Source organism: Bacillus rossius, chromosome 3 (assembly GCF_032445375.1).
Source record: "Bacillus rossius redtenbacheri isolate Brsri chromosome 3, Brsri_v3, whole genome shotgun sequence".
NCBI classification, from domain to species: domain Eukaryota; kingdom Metazoa; phylum Arthropoda; class Insecta; order Phasmatodea; family Bacillidae; genus Bacillus; species Bacillus rossius.
The window spans coordinates 15,494,530-15,518,328 of NC_086332.1; the positions used below are offsets into that span (position 1 = coordinate 15,494,530).

At 37.1% G+C, this 23,799-nt stretch overlaps 1 protein-coding gene across 1 annotated transcript; it reads right to left on the reverse strand.

Moving 5' to 3' along the window:
• Window positions 1-9,406: 9,406 nt before the first annotated feature.
• Window positions 9,407-22,474, reverse strand: LOC134531409 (protein takeout-like). Its single transcript, XM_063367111.1, has 6 exons — window positions 22,378-22,474; window positions 19,697-19,792; window positions 17,103-17,253; window positions 15,831-15,970; window positions 13,959-14,108; window positions 9,407-11,229 (listed from the first exon to the last, which is right to left on the reverse strand). Exons 1-6 carry the CDS (start codon window positions 22,463-22,465, stop codon window positions 11,078-11,080), a joined length of 777 nt encoding a protein of 258 aa, XP_063223181.1. The 5' UTR covers window positions 22,466-22,474; the 3' UTR covers window positions 9,407-11,077.
• Between the last annotated feature and the right edge of the window lie 1,325 nt (window positions 22,475-23,799).

Here is a 23,799-nt window from a genome sequence, read left to right on the forward strand (position 1 = left end):
ACCATCCTTATCGGCCGATCGCCTGCTCCGGCATGAGTTAAGGTGGATTCACGATTGAAATACAAATGAAAGTAACATATAACATGGGGTGCGCATAAGAGTTGAACATGCAGATTCACAACTGCTCGTAGTACGGTCGTGTGCGTGGTGGGTTTGTGCACATGGGAAGGAGGAAAATTATTATACTTAATTCCTGTTACGAACACATAGCGCGACAGCCAGTGAGAGTAGGTAATGCATGTTTAAAAAATAAATCATCGTAATGACTCACGATAACCGTAGACACATAAAAAATGTTTTAGGTTCCTTGAGTATTGCCCAATCAATTTTTTGTGTAACATATCATAACCTAATATAATTTATTAGTTGAAAAAAATAGTGTTCTCTAGCTGCTAGTCATCTGCAGAAGGAGGATAATACTTAAAATACTAATTAAGGAACACTACCAACAGATGCCATAATTTCATTGGCTAAAAATTAACGCGAAACAATTTCAATTGTGAGCCAATTTCGCTCCGGAGGTGTGCAGTCATGTGCTATGCACTCGCTTGTGTTTGTTTGTTTTTTTGAAGTGAAACATTCTTTAGCTGCGTTGAGCGATTTTTGGTAGGGGTCAAACTTATGGGTTCACGTCACCGACATGCTAGTGACGTGTTGCGCCAGACTGGCGACGCGCAGCGGCCTGAGTGAATGTATAACATAGATACACTAATACATTGTATATACTCGACTGTATCATGTGCTTGTTGGACTCTTTTTGGATGGGTAAAAACCTTTGAGTTCGCGTCACCGACATGCTGAAGTAGCAGTAAGTGAAGCTAAATTGACTGCGTTGAGCGATTGTCTTTTGTTTATTTATTTACGTAGAGAATGTTGATTATTTGCGGATTTAAGTTCATAGTTTTTTTTTCAAGGATAAAACTTCATTTATTCTAATTTTAAAGTTATAAGTGTTTCATTTTTTTATTTTTTTTTTATTTTACAAGGAAATTTTAACGTTATTGTGAGATGCATATTACGAGTATTGGCTATTTTTAGTAGGAAATTTGAGGTGACGTTTTTTTCTTTTGTTTATTTATTTACTTAATGAATTTCTATAAATGTCAGGTTATTTATTTACTAGAGGTAATGTTGATTATTTGTGGATTTAAGTTCTTTTTTCAATGATAAAATTTAATTTCTTCTAATATTAAAGTTATAGGGGCAAAACTTATGGGTTCCCGTCACCGACATGCTAGTAATATAATACCAAAATCATTTTCTTACGTACATTCGACGTAGAAACGATGTCATATTAAACATTTAAAAACAAAAGTTTTTTTTTGTGTTTTTAGTTTTCACTTGTGTCGACAGTCCCCGTGATTGCCTTCTCTTTTTAATTGTGGACCTAGCTTCAGTCTCGCAGCCGTGTTGCCCACACTGCTTCCCCGCGGAGACCACACCTCCCTACTAATGACCTTACCCGAGCAGGATACACCAGAGAGCGCCGGCACGTGGCGAGGCTAGTGGCATGCAGGCGCTGACGTCAAACGCACTATTTTCCCCGCTCCATTGACGTCAATCGAGGAACCGGCCGGCGCGCATGACTATCCCTGCAGTGGCCCGACCCTGACTACTTTTTATTCCTTCTTCACCTGGCGCATGGCTTACCTCGCGCACCCGTGACCGTTTCAAATGAGAGTGGAATTTGTTATAAAATGAAAATTTGATTTCCTTGGAATTTTTTAGTAAACAAACTGGCGTTTCTGTTACTTACGCAATAGCACAGACAGTATTAGATAGTGGTTTGATAGTTCAAGTTAGTTTTATCGTTTACATCATACTTTAACAATTGTTTTTTTCTTCTGAGCTTGTAGGTTTTCCCTATATTTCAACAATCTGCTTTTATTTCATCAAGAACTAAGAATTTAATGTCACTTTTTTTTTCAAGAAAATAATTTCAAATCGATTCCTCCTTTGCAAGAATCATTAAAAAAAAAAGTACTTAAAATTTCACTCTCATGAAACAACTGTTGCGTGTAGTTATAAAATGATGAATAAGAGCGGAAAGAACATCAACTTAAATTCTTTCTTTAAAAAAAAAACATCGCTTCACACTTGAATGTACGTACAATTAGTCGATGTATGTTAGTCGTATAACTAATTTATTGAAAGTTTAGGCATTCCTAATCAGTGAGAAACTTTTATGAGAGTGATGCGAAAGCAGCAAGATTTATGCCTCCCCTCAAGCTGTTAGAAGGCCAGGAAAAGGTTATTCACCTCCATAAAGATTCACTTCTTTTATGGCCTGGTGTTGATTAATCAAAGTGCCCATTCCCCATCTATCGAATAACTATAAAACTTGTAACCTTCTTCGCGCGGGTACTTGAAGTAATAAAGTATTGATATTATCATTAGGATACTTTTCAACACTCGGTGACAGAACCCCAATAGCGATAGCGATTAAACAAGGAGTAAACATTCAATAAATATTTCGTTTGCATAATTAATTTTTTTAGCCGCGTTATATCTGCAACGTTTTTATACATTCTTTGAATTCTTACGATTGGTAAGAATTTATTGGGGAAGATTGATTTAAAACATTTTTATATGGACATACGCCATCACTATTTTTCACTTTACGTCATAAACTACAAGAATTTACAAGAAAGATTAATACACCAATACTCAGAAAAACCAGCCAAAATTAGCCCATGGCAATTAAATACTAATATTATAAATGCTAAAGTTACTCTGTCTGTCTGTATGTCAGTTTTTTTGTTACCTTTTCCCGGCTGAACGGATCGTAATGAAATTTGGCAAGGAGATAGAGTATATCCTGGCGATAGACATAGGCTATCTTTTGTCTAAAAAAAATTACCTTTAAACGGGTTAAAAACATATATCTTAATTTTATGTAATGTGTGTCATAGATATACAAACTGTTAGTGTCATTCCTCAATGTCTGCCGAGCAATAGCTTTCAAGCCATTACGTTACGTTTTGCTATTGTAAGGAATTGAGTAGAGAGTAAGAAAAATTAAAGCTCTGCATCGTAGTACCTCAATACACCAGTAAGTTGTCACTGTTAGTTTTTTTATTAATCGTTTTACAGTTTGCACATCCTAACTAATATTATAAAAGCGAGTGATTGTTTTCTACGCCATGAAATTTTGTATAGAGATAATTTATGGGCTGTAGAGTGACATAGGCTCATTTTTAGGTAAGGTTCCAGTGGAATTTAGTAAATACCTCTAAAAATACGTATTTTCACATTGTTACAATTTGTTTGGTTGATCGCAAGGTTAATTTAATATAAATGTTGTTTTTTATTTAATTTCTTCTATTTATATTTTCTCCCTACCTAGGGCATCCATAATTCTTTTAAATTTCACGTGTATGTTTTCAATGTCATTCAAGTAGTACACATGTTTTTGTCAAATTGGTCATTATTTATACTTCCTGTTTCATTTTGGAAACATACGTTTTTTTTAGGTATTATGACAAATAAAAAAATTAGTTTCACTAATATTCTTAGGTTTTTATTGTGTGGATATTTTCAAGTTTAATATTATGTAGGTACATAAATTCTTAAACTTATAAATTTCTTTGAAATTTATTCATAGGTTGGTAGGGCCTACTAATTTTTTCCATTTGTCAATATTGTTATATTTTTATAGTACCTACTTATTTGCAAGGAGTTTGGTTTAGTATTTTCTAATTTATCTGCTGAGCGTCAAGCGTCTCTTAGGGCTGCCGAGACCGAAGACCAGAACGCTTTAGGACAAACGATTTTAGGACAAACGACGTGTACCCAAATATTTGTCAATTATGTAATATACTAGATGCAGTACCCGGCGTTGCCCGGGCTGAACACAGGATGAAGGGGACCTTTTTCGAAATCAGATGTAGTTAGTAATGTTCTTCTTAATTTGAATGTGAAGTGTGCAAAATAATTTATATCACTTTCAGATCCCGACAGACGTTCTGCCAGTGTATAATTATTTTCCTATATATATATATATTGGTGGTCTGTATGTAATCTAGACTCTATAAAGCACTATAGAAAAAAACTGAAAAATAAGAGATTACTAATATTGAAAAGATTCCATTATCTAGCTAATGCTCGGCATGCATTGCAATGCCTCAATCAGTTTTGTTTTGTAATATGTTTGAAGTAGTTCCACATATACAAATCATCTATCCATCTTTCTTAACATATATTTATCTCTATCTACATCTTTATATATATATATGTATTTCTCTGTCGCTATTTATCTCTTTATATCTACATATATGCACATATATCTCACTCTATCTCTATCTCTTCTATATATAAATCTCTATATAGCTCTATACATCAAAATATCTCTTTATCTAACCCATTTCATTTTCTATACCTCGCTATATCTTAACTATATATCTATAGGCCTATATCACTTTATCTAACCCATTTCATTCTCTATACCTCGCTCTATCTCAACTTATCTCTGTCTCTCTCTATCTCACTCTATATATATATATATATATATATATATATATATCGAAAGAACAGATATTGAAATTTCTGAAATTTTCGAAATTTTGGGGCTTTGTCCCCAGAGGGTGAGGGGTGAATTTGAGGACCCTGAATGGCTGGGAAACACTAAAAATCGAAAGAGAATGATTTTTGAAATTTTCTAAATTTTGAGGCTTTGACCCATGAGGAGGGGTGATGTTTTGGACCCCGAATAGCACGTAAACACTCCAAATCGAAATAGAATAGATGTTAAAATTTTGGAAAATTTTTGAACTATTGGGTCTTTGACCCGTTGTGGGGGAAGTTTAGTTTGAGGACCCCGAATGGCACGGAAACACTCGAAATAGTAAAAAAGAATACATAAATTTAAGAAATTTTTGAAATTTTTCGAAATTTTGGGGTTTTGCATTTCATACCCGCCCCTTCCTCAAATTTAATGTGGAAGTCGACTTTTGGTAAAAGTTCCTCCATGCCCCGGACACTTTAGTTCGTAATGACTGAATTTTAATACAATTTCCTCACATTTTTCTAAATTTTGGGGCTTTCACTTTTGTGACAAGGGGGGGAGGGGTTGTTCACGACCTTGAATGTTTCGGAACACTCCATCTCGAAAGAAAAGATATTTGAAATTCCTGGAATTTTCGAAATTTTGGGGTCTTGTCTCCAGAGGGGGGGGGGGGTGTTCGAGGACCCTGAATGGTTCGAAAACACTTAATATCGAAAGAGAAAGATTTTTAAAAAATATTTTAAATTTTCCAAATTTTGGGCTTTGACATCTGAGGGAGGAGGGGGGGGGTGATGTTGAGGATTCCCATGGCACATGAAACACTCCAAATCAAAGAGATATAAATGAATATAAGAATGTAAGCATTTACTGTACTCCTATCTACCATAATAACAATATTGACAAATAGAAAAACTTATTACCTACCTATGAATAATTTTCTAACTATATTAATATATAACTCTATTTTTTAGAAATTATTTATATACATAATATTAAACTTCAAACTATACACACACAAAAAAATTAAGGATGTTTGTTAAACTATTTTTTATTTAAGTCATAATGTTTAAACCATTTGTAGGATTTGTTTATATGTAAAACTATGGTGGCCATATTCCGCTTATATAAAGGAGTATAGAAATTAATAGAGATTTCACTCCTTGTACACACCACAAATCTTTAAATTAAGTAAAAAATCATAGTCAAAATGAAACAAAAAGTATAAATAACGACCAATTTGACAAAAATATTTTAACTACTCGAATGACAATGTTATCACCCACCTGAAATTTAATTGAATTAGGTAGGTACGAATATATATATATATAAGGTATTAAATGAAATTAAATACATAAATAATATTATTTCACACTCAACTAAACGTAATGTTTAATATGAAATAAAGTAAGAAGGAAATTACTCGTAACTACTCTAATTAATAAAAAAATCAAACTACCTGAAATAGTAAAATTCAAATTTTTCAACAATATATTACATAATTGACAAATATTTCTTGTTTTCGGTCTCGGCAGCCCTAAGAGACGCTAGACGCTCAGCATATAAATTATAAACACTAAACCAAACTCCTTGCAAATAAGTATTTAAATAAAAAAATAACAATATTGACAGATAGAAAAAATTAGTAGGCCCTACCAACCTATGAATAAATTTTGAAGTAATTTATAAATTTAAGAATTTATGTACCTACATAATATTAAACTTGAAAATATCCACACAATAAAAACATAAAAATGAAGCGAAACTAATTTTTATTATTTGTCATAATACTTAAAAAAACGTATGTTACCAAAATTAAAATGAAAGTATAAATAATGACCAATTTGACAAAAAATGTGTACTACTTGAATGACATTGAAAACATACACGTGAAATTTAAAAGAATTAAGGGTGCCCTAGGTAGGGTGAAAATATAAATAGAAGAAATTAAATTTAAAAAAAACATTTATAAATAAATTAACCAGGCGATCAACCAAACAAATTGTAACAATAGGAAAATACGTATTTTTAGAGGTATTTACTAAATTCCATTGGAACCGTACCTAAAAATTAGCCTATGTCACTCTCCAGCCCATAAATTATCTCTATGCAAAATTTCATGGCGTAGAAAACAATCACTCGCTTTTATAATATGTTAGGATGTGCAAACTATAACACGATTAATAAAAAAACTAACAGTGATAACTTACTGGTGTATTGAGGTACTACGATGCAGAGCTTTAATTTTTCTTACTCTCTATTCAATTCCTTACAATAGCAAAACGTAACGTAATGGCTTGAAAGCTATTGCTCTGCAGACATAGAGGAATGACACTAACAGTTTGTATATCTATGACACACATTACATAAAATTAAGATTTTTTTTAACCCGTTTTAGATTTATTTTTTTAGACAATAGATAGCCTATGTTCATCCCAGGATACAATCTATCTCCTTGCCAAATTTCATTACGATCTTTTCAGCCGGGAAAAGGTAACAAACAAACAGACATACAGACAGACAGACAGAGTTACTTTCGCATTTATAATATTAGTATTGAAATATCTATTTCGTCCAAGAGGTATGTACTTCCTATGCACGACCAGAAACCATATAATTGCTCGGATTAGTACCGTGCCTCCATTTGAGACTCACCATGCTATATTTTATTTAAACAAAATATTATTTTAACATTTGATAACTAATGACATTTATTTGGTTTCCTCTTTTTTTTCTGTAGTTACTTTGCCATCCTGTTAAGAGGGTTGGCCGCTAATCGTGTCGCCTCGGCCAGAATGTATGCCTGCAACCCGTTGCGCCAGACCCGTGCGCCACCTGTGAGCCAAGTTAAGAACTATTCTCAACCTCCTGGTAATTCTAAGGTGTGGCCACGAAGAAGAGCCACCTCCACGCGTTTTTATCCTAACCTAGCTAAAAAGTAAGTGTATTTGGGAGGAGTCTGGGTTAGGGATAGACTCTAAGTGCGTCTCAGGTCGAAGCCTATACGCTCTAAGCATGCAGGTTATGAATCATGCAGGAGAGGAAGCATGCATCATGTGCTAGGAGGGATTGGCCAGCCATGGCAACGTTTTAGCCATGACTAACTCCCCTCACTGACTATACTAGACTATTACTAGATAAGTTGGGCCCAGGTAAAACCTGCATAGACACAGGAAAAACTCTGGGCACTTACATGCGGGATGCAAACGTTTCATACATTAATAACAAGCAGGTTGGTTACAGGAAACAGAAGGATGCTTCCGGAAGAAGAGTTGGACAGAGTAGAAATAAACTACTAAGCAAAGGGCGGGAATTTGGACATTGCTGTCCGCATTTCATTAAGTGGCACAGGTTGTTTCGGGGGTGACTATTGTCGTTTCCCGCCCACTCCCTTGACTAACCTACAGATTACACCTGAGCTCGACGCGCCATCTACCTGTTCCTTCGACAACTTAGTCTGTAGTTCGCTGAGTCGCCACACAGCGCCACGTCACGGCCCATTAGTTATATCAGGCCGTCCCTCCACCGTCCGGTTTCCCCTCCACCGTCCGGTTTCCCCTCCAACGACCGGTTTCCCCTCTAGTGTTGTGCAGAGTGCCGGCCTGACTCCTAGTTCGCGATTTCCCGCCGCACACTGGTGTTCTGCAGGTAGGCGCTATCTCAGAGCGTTATCTATCTTACAGTGTTAAACGTACCTATATATGGGATGTTAGCTGCAACAGAAGGATGGTTACAGTACCCAGTGCAGGGTTGCCAGCCATATACCATGCGTATACTTATATACAAAATACAAAATGTATTAATTATTAATCATATAGCTACTATTATTGAAACAGATCGTTTGTAACAAAAAATTATACATTTCCTTGATTATATTTCATGGGATCATTATTATTTTTAATACATGTAAAAAATTAACTTGCGATATATGTATGCTACTGGCATTCACATTTGGCCCTGCGTAATATTAGCTTTGTTAGTTGATGATCGTCTGAAAAACATATCAGGAGTATTTATATATGTACATGAAGAAAAAGCAAAGGTTTTTGAAAAATTAAAACCAAGCAAAGAGAAATTTGTTTAAATCAAATGGCATGCCTCATCTACACGCTTGCACATCAACGATCGAGGACATGTCATGAGATCATCAAATACGAAGGTACTACTTCTACCACATCGCAAGGATATTAACCTTACAGATGAAAACTATAAATCGTAGAGTATTTGAGTTTAACACAATCATATTGGACTTACGTTCAACTTTTAACAAAATGTTAACAATTATATAGTTTAAAATCATTACTGTACCTACCGGTTACTGTAAGACCGAAAACTGCACATTTAGAAAACAATATTTAGCCATTTCTATGCCAGTTACACAAAATGAAACCTGTGTAGCCAAAAAAAGAGGGGCTAAGGTAATTGAAGACCACAGACGTAATCTTCATTGTTCATAGATGCTTATTTGAATATGTATTATAATATTATAATGCACCAGTATGTAAAGCATCATGGGAACAAAACAGTGAATATGTGTAGAGCCAAAGATCCAAACGAATCGCCTAAAACAGCATTATAGCTCAAATAGTGAGCAGGTTTTATATAAAATTATAGTGACAAAAAGCCTAAACCTTCAGCGCAAGACCATTGATGGGAAAAGCTAATTTCAATTGTGTAGTACGAAGATTGTATTTGGCTCCAAGTTTTACATCATTTTTTACGCGTAGGCAGTGTTTATTTACACTCACAGTCGTCAAGAAGAAACGATTGAGTGTGCTTAGATGCAGTGACCAACTTAACCACTGTGTAACTTCTAACGTATGTGGAAAAACTATAATGCGTGTCTGTCCTGACGAAGTATTTCCGACATTTTGAGATACTTATATTAATAAATTCAGAATGTATACAATATTTTTGTTAAAAATTTATTTTCTATGTAAAATACAAAAATATATATATTACCCTGTTATTATACATCACACGAGGTTTCAATTACAAACAAAATTATTAATATTTTCTATAGACTAGTTATAAGTATTATGAACAATATCCAACACCCAAAAGTTTTCATTATAAAATGTAAAACGAAATAAAAATATGTTAAATATAAATCACGGAGATGCTATGGAGGTGAACATTTTCTAAGAGCAATCGTTGGCACACTTAGGGGGAAATGTATATCAATCAGGAATGGATCAATCTAAGCCGAAGGGTTTATTGATGCTTATGCTGGCCCAGTTCATTTAAGTGTTACCTAATCAGTATTGATAACTGTTGCGCATTCTAGCGGGGAATGACATTGCACTTTATCAATGTAACAAAAATTTTTCACATGAATTAATTCATTTATGACTAAACACGTATAATCATAGTTGATATAACACATATTGCAGTACTGGAAGAATTCACATAAAATTAATATTTCGTAGTCAAATTATAATATTTAAATCAATATTTAATAGATCCAAAAACGCCTCTTTTTAAAACAGTAATATTGTTACATTCAAATATCTCATAAACTTTAGAGTCGCTTATTGATTAAATTAATAAAATTTACAAAACTATAAATGCTATTTTCGTTGTCATGGATTTTTGAAGTCGTTAACTTCGGAATGGGAGATTCTGGATTGGATTTCGGCGTAAGAATTTATATATACATTGCAATAAATAGTCAAAGTATACCTGTTTATGTTACGCTTCAATATTCTTGCCGTAACGTGTTAAAGTAGTGACGAAATATTTTAAAACAATGTAAATGTATTTACCCTGTAAATATATTTGGAACTATGGAAATCTTTGTGGCATAAAACTTTCCAAGAGCAAGAACTATATTTATTAAGATTAGTTGTATCGTTTGTCTCGTCCGATCAGAAAGCATGTGCGATATGATGTTTTGAACGTAACGTACATCACGAGTATCGTTGCTTGTTTTCATGGCTACATACCGAGCTACATATCTTGGGCAACCAAGAACCTAGCAGAGACGGATTAGGTTATTTCTTCAGAGAATGCGCAAAGTGTTAGCAAACCCACATACCTGATGCAGTTGTATCTCTGGCGCCAAGCATGACATTTTCGGGTGCAGTCAATGTCTCGACATCTCTGACTCCCGAGGACAGAATGTGGAGTGCAGTGTTTCAGTCATAACTACCCGTTGTAGTCACGAGACCAAAGCAGTATCAAATATGTTTACCACCACAGCGCGTGCTGCGTGACCAAATACTTTCTTTTCAGGTTTTTGAGAATAAACTAATCAACAAATAAATCAATACCACTAATTAGTAACCCCATATCGTCAGTTTCAATGCTTTAAAATGCCAACAGAATTAATCAAAATAACTATGAAAAATGAGTTTGCGTCTTATCAGTAACCATGGAATAATGTTAATGGAATAATGTACGTACCGACTTTATTGCTAACCCTTGTGCGTGGTTTCATGGTGTTTGAAATCGGGCCCTGAAACATTAACGAGTTTTCTGGAAGCTCCTTCTATTGAAACGTAATCCTGATTCAGTGTCAGAAGTCTGAACGGGGAGCTTGTTACTTGTCAAAAGAACGGCGGGAGGGTGGAGGAATCACAGATAAAACATTCTCTTGATCGGCGTGTTCGCAAAGATGCCCTGGATCTCATCCACCGTCTTGCCGATGACGGCCGGCTCCGCGTTCCTCCACATCACGTGGAAGAAGTTCTTCCAGTACTTGTTGGTCATCTCCAGGGCGAACTTGCCTGCAACACCGCGAGGCACACCGTGGTAGACGTAGTCGGGTATACACCGTTCCCAGGCAGCGCCCCGAAAATTGCATGGGGGTAAGAAATAAGGGAGGTTTCGTGTGCAAGCTTTGCTAAGTTAATACTTGGAAGTCAATGTGAGAACGACCCCTCAACTCCCTTTCCTATTTTCATAGAAAAGCATTAATATTTTTTTTGGTTATAATGAATGTTAACTATAATTCCTTGCAGATGTCTTGACATCTTGTTTGTTCAGAATGATTGCATTTTCACGATTCTTCCTAGCGAGTTATTTTCAATACATTAAAACAATTTATGGCATACTAGCTAAAGTACCTGACGTTGCCAGAACTAAACCACACTTGGGAACTGATTTTCGTAAAACCTTGAATTAACTTTTCGATAGAACCAACACGAACTGCAAGCAACCGTTTCCATGGAGACGCCAACAATACAAAAGCCTGTTATCATGTATTGGCATTTATGCAGCTGCGATTTATTTTGCTATCAAATTGCTAACCAGTTGACTTCGAATACAGAGAACATACATTCATTCCATTGACTAATAGCTCAATGGAATATTGCTCTTTATGTTTATGGCATGCATAATGTGGACTCAACGCTTTCTTATGCACAAAACAGAAACAATTTTTTTCCAATATGGCGCAACATCTGTATCCCTCTCCGATCTTGACTTCACCCTTTCCCACGTAGATGAACCAGCTTTATGCTACCCCCTTCCCAATCCGCCATGAGGGAGTCAGAGTGCGCTCTCAGAGCACTCCTGGTTTCCTGCTGAGTCCGGCGCTGAACCGACACTTCGTCACAGCTCAGTTCCTCCCGAGGCCAGCCGGGATTACAGGCCTGGACCAAGCGCTCCAATAAGCATGCTGCTCTCATGCCATGGGCGTTTATCCCTCAGACGCTTGCCACACAGACGTCGAACAGGAAAATCTGTACTCCAACTAAAAATTCGAATGGAAAATTTTAAAACAAATATCTGTCCACGTAAATCATTCGTTTCTTCGATTCTAAGTTACGGGAAATTCTATAAACAAGAAAACGTTATATGGGTTAAATTATAGTTCTTGGACTAAGTTGACAACACAATTGTATTTTAAAGTACGTTTAAGCTCATCTCGTTGCGAATACATTTAAAAATATTTCTCTCTACAATATGAGAAGCGACGGAACATAATAATGTAGGTGGGAAAATTTTGCAGCTGTAGCTACGTATTTAACCTCTGAAACGTTAAATTATTATTTTGTATGTAAAGTTTCAATCAAAACCCACTTTTCCGCAGCTCTTCGTGTATTCACCTAATTATTAACGCGGTTTTATTCTGGTTTATAACCTAAACGAATACTCCAATACCTAACGTTCTTTTATTATTTGTTGAAAACTTGTTAGGCATCACGAAAAGAATACTCATACAGAATTAAATGAATAAATAATTTTCCTGAAAAGTTTCTCGACTTTTGTTTACCAGCCAATTTTTCTTCTCCTATAATATCATGACAAATAATACCGCTTATTATAAGGTAAATATTGCAATGACGATTAAGAAAGTGTTTATATTTGTACGTGAAATAAATCAAAGTATTGTCAAATTTAATTAAAGTGACTTCCTTATTTGGTACAGTAATATTTACTTGTTTTTTGTGTAAATCAAACAAACAACATTTAAAATTAAATGCAATACAAACTACATGATCAAAACACTTAACAACTTTTGGCGTTAGTAGTTTTAAAGCTATTTAAAGAAAAATGTATGAAAAAAAAATATTTGTGGTTTTTACATTTTTACGTTTATCTACTTAATAAAACTCTAACACAAACTGCCTGACTGACTGACAACACAAATCCTAAACCAGTGGACCCAGGGATTTTAAATCTGGAGTAAATATTCCTTGAATACCTTAAGGGATGCATTAAGGAGGGATTTTTTTTTAAATTCCATCCATAAAGAGGTGAAAATGGGTGTTAAATTTTGTATGAAGCTAAATACCACTGAATGACACACTCATCATGAGTTCTCAGGAACTATGAAATCACAGTCTTGAAATTTAGCAAGTGTATTCCTTTTGCTACGAGACATCCCTTAAGAAAAAAATTTACGAAATATCAGCTCACGATGGGGGTTGCAAGGGCGTTAAAGATCAAAGTTTTTTTTTATATTTTTCAATGCTGTTGCATTGTTGTGATGCTTTCTTCGTCTCCATGGCAACGGCTATTACACTGTTGCCTTCTGCGTCTCCTGGTGACGTCTTTTAAGTTTAAATTCTTTATTCACTTTCAGATCTTAATCAGTTACCTAGGCGGGTTTTGGGGACGTTAAAAATATAAATGCCTCGTCTTTGAAGTATTTGCAAAGCCCTGGGAAGTGCTGGGTACGTCAGCTCGTGGGCTCATAAGTGTCAGCTACGCTAGACTGCTAGCGAGAGCGGTCTCGATGCAGGGAAGAATTCTGAGGCTGGCAACCCTGCGCCAAACACCGAGTGGACTGCGCTCTCGAAGAGCAACAGTCAGTCACAGTCGGGCGCCGCTTACCTATTTCCTCCATGTCGCCGCTTACCTACTTCCTCCATGTCGCCGCTTACCTACTTCCTCCATGTCGCCGCTTACCTACTTCCTCCATGTCGCCGCTTACCTACTTCCTCCATGTCGCCGCTTACCTACTTCCTCCATGTCGCCGCTTACCTACTTCCTCCATGTCGCCGCTTACCTACTTCCTCCATGTCGCCGAACAGGCCCGAGGCGTACGCCTTGAAGGTGGTGACCTTGGGGTCGAAGGTGACCTCCTCGAGGTGCAGGTGCGACTCGTCTCCCTTCGTCAGGAGGTTCGCCTTCACCGTCCAAGTGTCGTACACGTCGCCTGCAACCGAGGAAGTCCCGGTGGAGGTCCCTGGTCGTCGTGGCGGCTCAGCGAGTCAACAGCCTCACCTCCACGGCACTCGGCATTCCCTGCACTTGAACACTCTCGAGGGCCTGCTGAAGATGTCTCACACGCCATTCTGTTGTTTTTGTTTACAATTCATTATTATTAGTTAACCGCTATTTTTTTTGGTAAATTAAACACTAAACTTCTTTTGCTTTTGTTGTTCTGTCACTTGCGCACTTTTTTTAACCCAATTGTTTAGGAAACATCTGTTGAAAAAATATGTGATAGAACAACAAATGCAAAATAGTTATAGTGATAAATTTACAGAAATAGCTCTTAACTAATAGTTACGACGAAAAAATTAAAATAAAATCAAATTGGCTTTTGAAACCCCATTTTAAGGGTCTTTTTAACCTGGCTGGGCACATATACGATGTACAGAGCTTAGGAAAGCATTTAATAACAGGCTAATGGCAGGTGGGTAGTACTGTTACCTAATTTCCTTTTTAAACTGTATTTTTAAAAGAATGCAAATGGCTAAAATGGGTAATTTCAGAATTTTTTTGGCTTTGAAACACCCAGTAAACATTCTTGAAAGAACTCAAGAATACTGCACCATTATCTTAATTTCCCCGCCATATAATGTTACTAATTTGTTAATAGTTGTCCTATGCACTACGAGAAGACTGCGTGCCAGCACAGAGCCTTGTTCTTAGAGGCGATACAGCGCTAGAAAAACCAGCGAACGTCGCACTTGTCTATAACTACGCGGTGTAAGTTTTCAGCTCTCTGAAACCTCACTGCTGTGGACGAATACGTGTTATGATATTATGTTTATCCAATGAAACTGTTATTTTTCTTAAACATAGACATGTTGCTGTAAAAAAATGCTAACCTCCGTCTCATTTAACATTACTACCTTTCCTGATGTGCTGAAAACTTACTTACCTCGGTGTGTACCTGACAGTTATACATTTCATTTATACCCAGTGTTCATGAATTATTGGTATGTAATGTCTTAGCTCTCAGTATATTGCATTTGTGGGAGTAATATCGTAAATGTGACGGAATCCAAGGAACGGAAATGTGTAACAACCACGATGCTGCCATCTGTGGAGGATAGCGCGAATAAAGTTCACAAAGCCAAAGGTAAACTTTATAGTATAAACAGTTTAGTGAATAGTAAAAATATTGGCAGCATTTAAATACAATTATTTGTCAAAAATCCAGTCCAAAGTCAGGGTTTGGTAATTTTTTCCAAGTATTTTTCAATTTTATTGGAGCTGTTTCATTATATAGTTAAAATTTCTGTCTGCTAATCAAATAATTCAGTAGTTGACGTAGCTGATCTGGTAGCAAAATCTAGCGGAGGGTACGAGAACAACGTGTGATTCGCGTCAGAAAATGTAGTTGAAAAACACAATTTGCGAATATTTATCACCCTCCACCTTATTTTAAATAATTGTACGTTCGATTTCGTGTCCAAATTTCGTATTATACATGTATATGCAAAGTGAGAACACATGAGTCAACTCGTTGCCGAGGTCACATGTTACGCTAGTACTGAATAATGGTATGTTTCTAATTGGAAGCGCAGCACTTGCGAGCGCAAGCATCAGTCGGTGCGAAGCTGGAAGCACGCGGCGCGCACCGGTGCTGTTCGGGACTTGAACACTCGCGTTCAGAACACGGCCGGGATCTACGCGCCAGACTCACCCAGGGAGATGTTGAACTTGCCCTTCCAGCTGAAAGGCAACTGCATCCACTCGCCGACGCAGGTGTACGATCCCTCGTAGAGGTACTTAGGGGTGAGGACGTGTGCTTGCATGGAGTACTTGGAGCCGCTCAGAGTCGAACTGCAGAAAAAACTCAGCTCTTACACTTACTCGCCATAACACACACATCATTTGAAACTCTGGCTAACTCGACCTCCATAAAATAAACTATCGGGAATTTCAAAGTGGGGCTGGGTCTAAATGATCACAACAAACAAAGTCTCGCCTTAGTCTGCCACCTCAGGGTCTGTTCGTGTTGAGATCGACAAAGCCTTGTGATACAGTTGCATGCATATGTATTTACAAACTCGTTTCTAGCTACATAATAAAATACAATGCCGTGGCTTTATCAAGAACGTACGAGGGCTGTTTTTTTTTTCAACCTCCGAAAGGCTATATAAAAAAAGGAAATTTATGTAACATAGTAATTCTAGCACCAAAAGTACAGTAGAGTCTTACTTATTTTAATACATAAAAGCCAAAACTATCGAGGCATTTGTCATATCGTAACACAAGCTTATCTATGCATGTTTCGAAGAAGTTAGCCGCCAGTGAATAGAGATAACAGGACAAGTGCCTTGATCTCCCGCTCCCTCACGACACCACTGTGAGGCGGGTGGACTAATCGTGCGGCGCACCGGCTCCCGCGTCAAGAATTATCGCAAGAATATAAATAGTGAGGCACAATACTCCGCATAATTAGTCCACCCGCCTTACAGCGGTGTCGTGAGGGAGCGGGAGATCAAGGCACTTGTCCTGTTATCTCTATTCACTGGCGGCTAACTTCTTCGAAACATGCATAGATAAGCTTGTGTTATGATATGACAAATGCCTCGATAGTTTTGGCTTGTATGTATTAAAATAAGTACGACCCTACTTTAATTTGGTGGTAGAATTAATATGTTACGTAAATTTCCTTTTTTTATATAGCCTTTCGGAGGTTGAAAAAAAACAGCCCTCGTATTTTACTATTTCTGAAGACAAACCCAGTTTAATGCTGAAGCTACTGCAGGGGAAGAAATCATGAAGCCAAGACATGTTTCAGTGTTTAAGGTGATTTTTTTTTTTAGTTTTAATAGTTTAAGTGAGGGTACGCACTTGAGTCCCGAGCTACCTGTAGCTCGTGAAATGTAATGAGAGAGACTCGCATGCCAGCACTTGAAAGGAAAACTGCGGAGTGGCGAAAACAAGACGGCCCCGCAGGCACACTCACGTCACGTCGATGACCTTGGTCTGGCCCATCCCGTACAGGATGGGTGCCTTGTGTGTGACGATCATGTTGGTGCCGGCGCCCACCTCGTACTTGAAGGAGATCTCTCCATACTCCAGAGGGTCGAGGGACTTGACGCCGTAGTCCGGGAACCCTGGAGCCAGAGAGCGCGCGATCACCACCTCACCTGCCCGCCTCGTCGCCGCGAGGGATGTCGGTCCACACATCAGTGCAAATCAGTCACGTAAAAAGGGCCTCTCTGTGTCTGTTTTTAAATCATTACATACTAGCTGAAGTACCCGGGGCTGCCCGGGCTTTATGCATCAAGTCACGTCTGTAAGACGTACACTTGAAAGACGGGAAATTTTGATCTTTAACGCCTCCACAATCCACTTTGGTAGCTGATTAATATCTGAAAGTGAATAAAAAATTTAAAATGTAAAAGACTCTTCAGGACACGCAGAAGGCATCATCAATGCAATAGTCGTAGCTAAATATACAAAAAAAAGATTGAATAAGGGAAATTTTTTTTATTACCTCCGCAACACACCTCCACCCCCCCTTGGGAGATGATAATTATAAAATCCTTTGTTAGCTGCTGTTTATGTATCCAAAAGAACGTACTTGCCAAATTTCAAGTCAGTATGTATTATAGTTCTAGAGAATACGGGATGTACTAGAAAGTGAGTGGTATTTCGCGTGGTACAAATTTTACCAACCCTATTCACCCATTTAGGAAAGTTATTTCAAAAACATTTTCCTTAGTGCACCCCTAGAGTACTCGAGGAATATTTCCTCAAACTTTCAAATCTCTATGCTGTGTGTTTGGATGTCATTCAGTGTTAGAGTTTAAAGTAGCTCTCCATCTTTTGTGTGAGAATTATTCTGTCCACGCGAATGAAGTCGTGGGTCCCGCTAGTTTCAAAAATATTTTTAGATATCTATGAAAAATTAATGAAAGTAACATTCGGGCAGGGCATTCTTAGTGACCAGTGATCCCGACCTTTGGAAAAAGGTTGCTCTATGAAGCTACCTCAATTTTGAAATATAACTAGTTGGATCAAAACTTATCATATGTATATCAATATCTCTAATATATTGATCATCTTATATGGAGCAAACTAAGATTTCATTAATCCATCCAAATGTCACACACTATCTTCACTGATTAAGGCGAAATGATCGCAGAATACGTCCCGATTGACTGCGTTACGGGTTTTAATCGAAGTAATGTAAATTTCCTGACAGCGGATCATCCTCTAACACACATTTCATCTTTATGTTAATAATTGCGTGAGTAAAAATAACACATGGTACATTATTACTAAGTAAAAAAATTAAGATATTTTGGTTTTAAACGTTACTACAATTTATGTAACACAGAAAATGTATCTCTGTAGAAGCAGTATTATACCATTTCATTTTTGAACTTCAAAAGTCTGCGAACATTGCGACCTGGTATGATAGGAGAAATCATAATTTGGGCCCTGAAAGTAAGAAATATCATTTTCTGCGTACTTTTTATTGGCTGCGAACATTGGACAGTGTTACAACTGTTTACGTCGCTACAAATACGTCTCGTTATCAGGGTCCTTGACGGCCCTGGTAGCGGGTTCGATCCAAGCAGTCCGGCGCGACTCAAACTCGTGATCACCGAGTCTTTGCAAGTGGTTTGGAGTCCTGAAGGTCGCGAGGCCTTCTTGCTTTAACCGCGCGAAACTAAATTACCCTATTCACGCGGACCCCTTCAGATTCTGACGACGCAACACGGCGAGCACGACTCACCGCCTCTTTGCATACAGATTCAGGGGCCAGTCTGACAGTGCGCCGTGGAGTTTTCAAACACGCGCTAGAGCTTCACATTACTTGACTTTGGTCCGAGTGGGCGGGAACCCGGATAATAATACATAATAAAAAAAAATTTTAAATTTTCACTACACTGTTTCATTAAATTTTTGTGATTATGTATATGCATGTAGTTTTCCTTCATTCTGTTTTCTGATAGTGGTTTTAAAATGGCAGTCGTAATATATAATGTTTATGTTGAACACTTTAAAAAAACATATTTTATTGTGTATTAAATGTATATGGGTAGTGTCTGAAATGAATCATAAATTTATTTTTTAGTTATTTTGTAAAATGAATTGCATCTATATGTCTGGATTATTTATAACTACATAAAAATAATGTTAAACGAGTCTGTTGAAAATTCATGATGCAGGCAGAGACACAGACCGAAACATCCCCCGATAAAATGTATTGACAACAGTTCAAACAAATCTCTACCCGTTTGTGTGTTTAACACACTTAAGTCATTCGTTTATATATTTACTATCACCCCTTTCAGGTTACAATATTAATTATTCTATGTTCAAACAATAAATACTCAGAACACCTCCATCGTAAATGTTTGGCAAGTTAAGAGCAAACAAGCCTTAATGTATGGAGCAGAACTCTCGGAGTACACGTGCCTGGGTTATTATTTTTTTGGAGGAATTTTCACGATTTAAAATTCGTACACTGTTTTTTCCAGTGAGGAATTAATAATCACAGCGAACAGATGCACGAAACCTGAATCGGTGGTGCATGCAACTTACCTTGACTGAATTTTCCAATAAGATCGTTCTGCAGAAAATCTTTTATGCAATCGCTGTCACCCAATTTGCACTTCAAGGTTACTTCGTTATTTTTTCCTGAAAAGAAAAGTGCATAACGTCAAGAATGCATATTTGGGATTTTATACTGTTCTAAATATTAAATAAAAGGAAAAGCAAAACAGTGGGTTACTTACAAATTATCAAGAAACAAACCATGTCAATATAAGCTTCATTGATTTGGTAGTTTAGAATGCATACTTCAGAAATTGAGCTAATATTTTTTTTATTACTGGTGTTATTTTGAAAGCCTTTCATTACAAGGATATTCATTAACTCGGAGAACACAACGGTAGCACAATAAATTATCTACACGGCTAAATGTAAATTATGGCTGTATAGAAATACGAAAAAAAAAATTATTTCTCTTGAAAATCAATTATAACGAGTTAGTCAGAGAAAAGCTAATTTTTAGCCCTCCACCATGCACATCTGTAAGAGTGTAAGCCCTGTAATCCATATTTAACAACCATGCTTATGAAAAAAAATGCTATTTGCAATGTGCTTTTGTAATTTCGTCGATAAAAAACAAATCTATCCAAAAAGATTAAATAAGGATCGTGACATCCATTTACCGCAACTCTAAATGTGCTCCACCTTGCAAAAGCATTCAGTGAAAGAGTAAACAAACATTATTTCGCAATAAACTGCGGCAAATGTTTTTACAAGAAAGAAACACTGCTTTAAAAGATTTAATTCTTTAGTTGTAATGTAAGGAAGATAATAGAGAAATGTTATCCTACTGAACACACTGCACGTCAAAAGACTATAAGTAAGAATAGCCCCACCTTAGCTAATAACAAAGTAACTGACACCTAATATTGTTACTTGACAAAGAAAAGAATATTTTAGGCTGGAGTTAATATTTTATTTAATTTATTTTCTTGATAAAATATATATTTTTTACAATAATTATTATTTATAAATAATTTATAAATAAAAGGAAAAAAATCATTTTTATTTTAATCCTCATGTCAATCCGTCATGGTTTGTGTGAAAATATATTTGCTACAATGAGCTCGGTACCTACATGTAACAAGGACAATGTTTTCGCGCGATACATATCTCTTCACAAACATATTGCTATTTGAGTATTAGTCCTGGGATTAGCTTAGCGCAACTCAATGTCTACTTCTGTCCTGAAACTAGCCCATCCCACCTATGTCTACATTTGCATTTTTTCCCCTCGTACTCTTCGCTTAGGTAATAAGTCAACAGTCCTATATGCCATAATATGTTCAGCCAGTCTACATATTTGTGTGTTGACAAATTCTACTGCATTTTCAAATTTTCAGCTTCCGTCTGCAACTGCTCATTTTAAAATATTTAAATACTTTTTGAGTTATTGGAGGTCCACGTTCTTTTTTAAAAAAAACTACAGTCAAACTAAATAAAAAAAATTTACAAGACTCTACTTGTCATGCGTAAGAAACGCCACCGTTTTCCGCTTGTCCAAGAATGAGGTGTTGAGTGACAATTCAAACGCAAATGCTTACAGCATTGACAGAAAATTATACGTTTTAAAGAATTCGCGTTTCTTTAAACTTAAAATCAGGTTTTGAAGGTAAAAATTTAATAGGAATAATTTGAGTGAAACTAAAATAAGTTTTTAGCCTTACTGAGAGTGTAAAACAGTGGTTTATAAGTATTTGATAAGACTTCAAACAGCTGATTGATCAAATTTTGTAGTGAGCAGAAAATAAATAATTAGTGATTTCGAAAATTGTGTGCATTCGACCAAGCTTAGTGAGGATTCCATTACAACTAGATCGAGTGGAATTTGTATTTCTGTATGTGACTTTGCCCAAAGGTAGTTTTCGAACTGTTCATTGGATTTCTTAAAATTTGGTAGGTAGACAGGTATGGCCAATATAATTTTTAGTTCATGTAAGTGCAAAAACGGTCGAGGTGTTATTGAAATGTTTAGAACATACACGTGTATCTTTCAAAATCAAACGCATTACTTGAATTCCTGGTTGGAATCCGAAGAGAATAGGTTTCACAGATACCGTGATACTGTATGCGTCAAAGCAAACTAAAGAAAATAACAAGCGATTAAATGCCACTGAATTAAATCTACCCTCTGACAATGCATTCGTTGCATTACCTATTAAAAAATTTCACAATTATTTACGTGTAGTATTATTTAGTGGCATGGTTAAATTGTAAGAGTGTGAGACCTTTTTTTTTCCTTCTTCTGCTAATTGTTTCGCCATATTGGTTAGACGCCCAAAAAAATTGGATGAAGTGTAGTTTTTGCAAGTGGAAACAGTTTTCAAATTACTTTTGATTATTCCAGTGACTGTTTTTTAACGACGGTGATTCTAATTCATACTTACTAACCATAATCAGACGTCAAGCACCATTTCCGCGATGTTTTGGGCGGAACAAAATGGCGATGGTTGAGGTTAAAGAGTGACTTCAACTACATCACAGCATGGGTTCCCCTAACAATTCCTAACTGCATGTTACGATTACATTAGTTACGGGGTTAAGAGTTAACAAACGGGACACCGCGAGGCCTCAGTTCGGGCGATGGAATGTGGTATTGCGGGCGGCGCACAGTTCTGGTAAGAGCAGCGTGCAGCGCTACTGGCTGTGCGGCGCGCTTGAAGCATACTCACGAGGGGCCACGTCGTGGGCTGCTATGGAGGCGGCGGCGCCCGCCACCAGCGCCAGCAGGGCTGTCAGGGAGGCGGCGAGGAGAGCCATGGTCGGAGCGGTGATGGGGGTTGCCGGCCGCCGCCTCCTTATATACGCGCATCCTTGCTGTCCTTGGCGGGGCCTCGCGCGGCAAGGATCAGCGGGGCAGGGAGGGGGAGGTGTCCCCTCGTCCAGAGTCGCTGGCCGGGTTACGTCACCCCTTCTCCCCTCCTCCGGGTAAGGCCTCGTATGCTTGTACAAGCACCTTCCATTCCAGCACGGACTGACGTCATTGCCGCACGCAACGAAACAGACATTATGTAACGTGCCTGTCCAAATATTATTCATATTTAACCTTTTTAAATTATTGGAGGAACAAATTTAGTATTGTTGTTGAACATATTCTGTAGCTAAAAGTTTTTCTTTGCCTAAACAGTATTTTTTCAATACTCTCAAAACGATATTCCCCCCCCCCCCCCCCCTCATTTTGCTCTCACGTATCGTTACGTGTGTCTTTTAATAAATTTATCCAAGTATTATCTAGAGTAAATACTTAACGCGTGATATAAATTTATGGTTTTGGTACTAACAACATTATGTTTGAAAATTATTCGTCCAATAACCCAATTTTGGCTTCTATCGGTAGCAAGAAATACTTAAAGTGCACACAAGAAAGATGCTTGTGATTTTTTTAAAGTTTATTGTGACTTAAAATTTAATTTGATTCCCTTTTATTTTTAGGTCTATGTTTTTGGAAGGGTCATATGATGGCGAACTAATGGTTGCTACCCGTCCATAATGCGACTGGATATGAACACCGACTTGGCACAAATGGTTTCGTGCCTACTGAGATAAGAAGAACGGTATTATTTGACTTTTTATACTATCCTACTCAAAATAGCCAGGTTATCAATGCGAAAACTGCAATTACTTCATTTTTTACTTAGTGGCGATTTAGTGTTTGCTTATGTATCTTGAACTTATAAAATATCTTTGCGCTGTCTTCACTTGACATGAGAAGTGAATAAGTATAGTATCATGAACCAAATACGGGGGAATCTTAAAACAGATATATTAGATCTGGCTTAGGGAAATGGTTTCTCGTGTTGGTCGAAGTCTGTATGCTGGTTTTGCCTCTGGGAGTTTCTGAAAGTTTTGCGTTCCTCAGGTGTTGTGCTTATCGCGTGTACTTGTGTGGTGCCCACCGGTGGCGAGGCGTGAGGTTTACATGAGGGGAAGCAACAACTCCGTTCACCCCAAAACATGACCCCGGGGGGGGGGGGGGGCTCCCCCGGGAAAATATGGATTTCAAGGTACAAAAGGTTGCTATTTAAGTAGTTTTCTTAACTGAACATTGACTATTTCAAAGGTAGAAGAAAATACTTCTTTTTTTATAAATTATT

Bases quoted from the DNA above. Each gene is read 5' to 3' on its own strand.
- LOC134531409 (XM_063367111.1), bottom strand. From the start codon at position 22,465: ATGGCTCTCCTCGCCGCCTCCCTGACAGCCCTGCTGGCGCTGGTGGCG. The intron at 17,254-19,696 runs GTAAGTTGCATG...CTCTGGCTCCAG, and splicing joins TATTGGAAAATTCAGTCAAG to GGTTCCCGGACTACGGCGTC. The intron at 11,230-13,958 runs GTAAGCGGCGAC...GCGGTGTTGCAG, and splicing joins CGGCGACATGGAGGAAGTAG to GCAAGTTCGCCCTGGAGATG.